General features: G+C 36.8%; 1 protein-coding gene across 7 annotated transcripts in view; it reads left to right on the plus strand.

The window, feature by feature from the left end:
• The first annotated feature begins 833 nt into the window (after window positions 1-833).
• Window positions 834-2,143, plus strand: part of LOC106870714 (thyroglobulin) — a 33,230-nt gene continuing 31,920 nt past the window's right edge. For 2 of the 7 annotated variants that reach the window (XM_052973857.1, XM_052973856.1), the window contains exon 1: window positions 1,060-1,234. Coding sequence is in view for 2 of the 7 variants with exons in the window: in XM_052973861.1 (XP_052829821.1) it covers window positions 946-973 (28 nt within the window). In the remaining 5 variants the exon portion in view is untranslated. The other 5 variants (XM_052973861.1, XM_052973859.1, XM_014916881.2 and 2 more) reach the window with 5 other exon arrangements.

A 2,143-nucleotide genomic window follows, 5' to 3' on the forward strand; every position in this document is an offset into this window, starting at 1 on the left:
TATATATATACATATACATATATACGACGGGCTTCTTTCAGTTTCCGCCTACCAAATCCACTCACAAGGCTTTGGTCGGCCCGAGGCTATAGTAGAAGACACTTGCCCAAGGTGCCACGCAGTGGGACTGAACCCGGAACCATGTGGTTGGTAAGCGAGCTACTTACCACACAGCCACTCCTGCGCCTACTTAGTTTATTTGCATATAGTTTATTTGCATATATGTGTGTGTGTGTGTGTGTGTATGCGCGCGCGCGCGTACTTCATTGCCTACTAACTTTCTCCATGAAATGTACGTTTGTATTACGAGGTTATTGTTTGGGTTTAGTTGGGATGTACAGAAAGCTTTCAACACATCTCTATAATCCTTCCTAGTTCATTTTATGTGTTTTGCTTTAGAGTTTGTTTTTGATGGCACCCTGGATCTGGTACCTAGTAGATCGTTTTTTGTTGTTGTTTTTTTTTTCAGTTCTTGAGAGATTTTTCCAGCAGCTTACTTTTCGATCCCAGTCTGGTCCCCATTGAATAACGCGGTCCTTGTTGTCCCGGGCGATGACCGATACGGCATGAGTTTTGGTTTGTCATTAAAGCATTGGCAGTGACAGTAGGAGACGGGTCTATTTGTTCAGAGTTGACTTTTTGACCTGACACCGCTTTCTTGTTCTTCGAATGGATATGTTTATCATATTGTAGGCTGAATAGATCGAAAATCACCTCTATTTTTTTTTTTTTTTTTTAGTAGCTGTTTCCCGGCATAACAGTTTGGTTATATTTTAGACTTAGTGACTAGTTTGCTCCTTTTTATATTCGTTTGTCGGAAGTCGCTTTGTTTTTGTTTGGTACAGCGTCGTTTATGACACGTGTATTTTTCTTTTATTTTCCGTGTGTGCAGATGTGTGTCGTGTAGGCATTATTTATGTTGCTTATAAATATTAACATGTGCACATGGTTGTGTGGACAGTTGCATGTATAGGTAAGTATTCATATTACGTATTTACTGTCTAAGTGATGTTTCTTCCAGGTTTCCTAGTGCTGGTTTCAACTTCTCGCGTATGTTGCTTTGAGATATCGTGCATTTAAGAAAGATACTACAGTTTCTTTAACAATAAATCTTTCCGGCTTTTTAGTTCCTCTGCTTTAACAGAACTTTTCCCCACAGTTGTATTGCGAAATTTTCTTTCCATGGCACCGATGTTATTGGACTGAGTTTGTTTTGTGGTGAGAGCTTCTTAGTGTACGTCCATCTTCTTCTTCTTCTTACTATTATTATTATTAATATTATTATTATTCTTAATATTATTATTATTGTTGTTGTTATTATTATTATTAAGACGGCGAGCTGGCAGAATTGTTAGCACGCCAGGCGAAATGCTTAGCGGTAATTCGTCCACCTTGACGTTCTGAATTCAAATTCCGCCGAGGTCGACTTTGCCTTTCATCCTTTTGGGGTCGATAAATTAAGTATCAGTGAAACACTGGGGTCGATTTTATCGACAAGTCCCCTCCCCAAAGTTTCAGGCCTTGTGCTTTTAGTAGCAATGATTATTATTATTATTATTATTATTATTATTATTATTATTATTATTATTATTATTCTGCCGAGGTCGACTTTGCCTTTCAACCTTTCGGCGTCGATAAACTAAGTACCAGTGATTATTATTATTATTCAGTTATTCAATGTTTCTAATGATACGTGTGTGTATGTATAAGAGCGAAAACATTTCCATTATTTGAAGTTAGTCACCTTGTTCGTATTCCATTACTAAAACCAATTTCCTTTTTTACTCTTCTACAATTATCTTTATTGCCTGCATTGGGGAAAGAGAGAAGCGGAAAACCGTTCTACTACATCTTCAAACCAATGAACTGGATATAGACTATATCTTCAATATAATCCTGTTAGAATCCATTTAAAACTATAGAATTGTATTTTTTTTAAATGAAGTCAACAGAATCTAAAGCAAACGATTTTAAGATTTATTTTTAGACACAAAAACATCAGAACAAAATTAAAATTTAAAAAACGTACGATTGAGATAAAGGTTTAATCTGCACAAAAAATTCCATTGTAAGATGTACCCACCCACCCTCTCTCTCTCTCTCTCTCTCTCTCTCTCTCTCTCTCTCTCTCTCTCTCTCTCTC

The sequence above is a fragment of the Octopus bimaculoides genome, chromosome 17, assembly GCF_001194135.2.
Source record: "Octopus bimaculoides isolate UCB-OBI-ISO-001 chromosome 17, ASM119413v2, whole genome shotgun sequence".
Taxonomy (NCBI): Eukaryota; Metazoa; Mollusca; class Cephalopoda; order Octopoda; family Octopodidae; genus Octopus; species Octopus bimaculoides.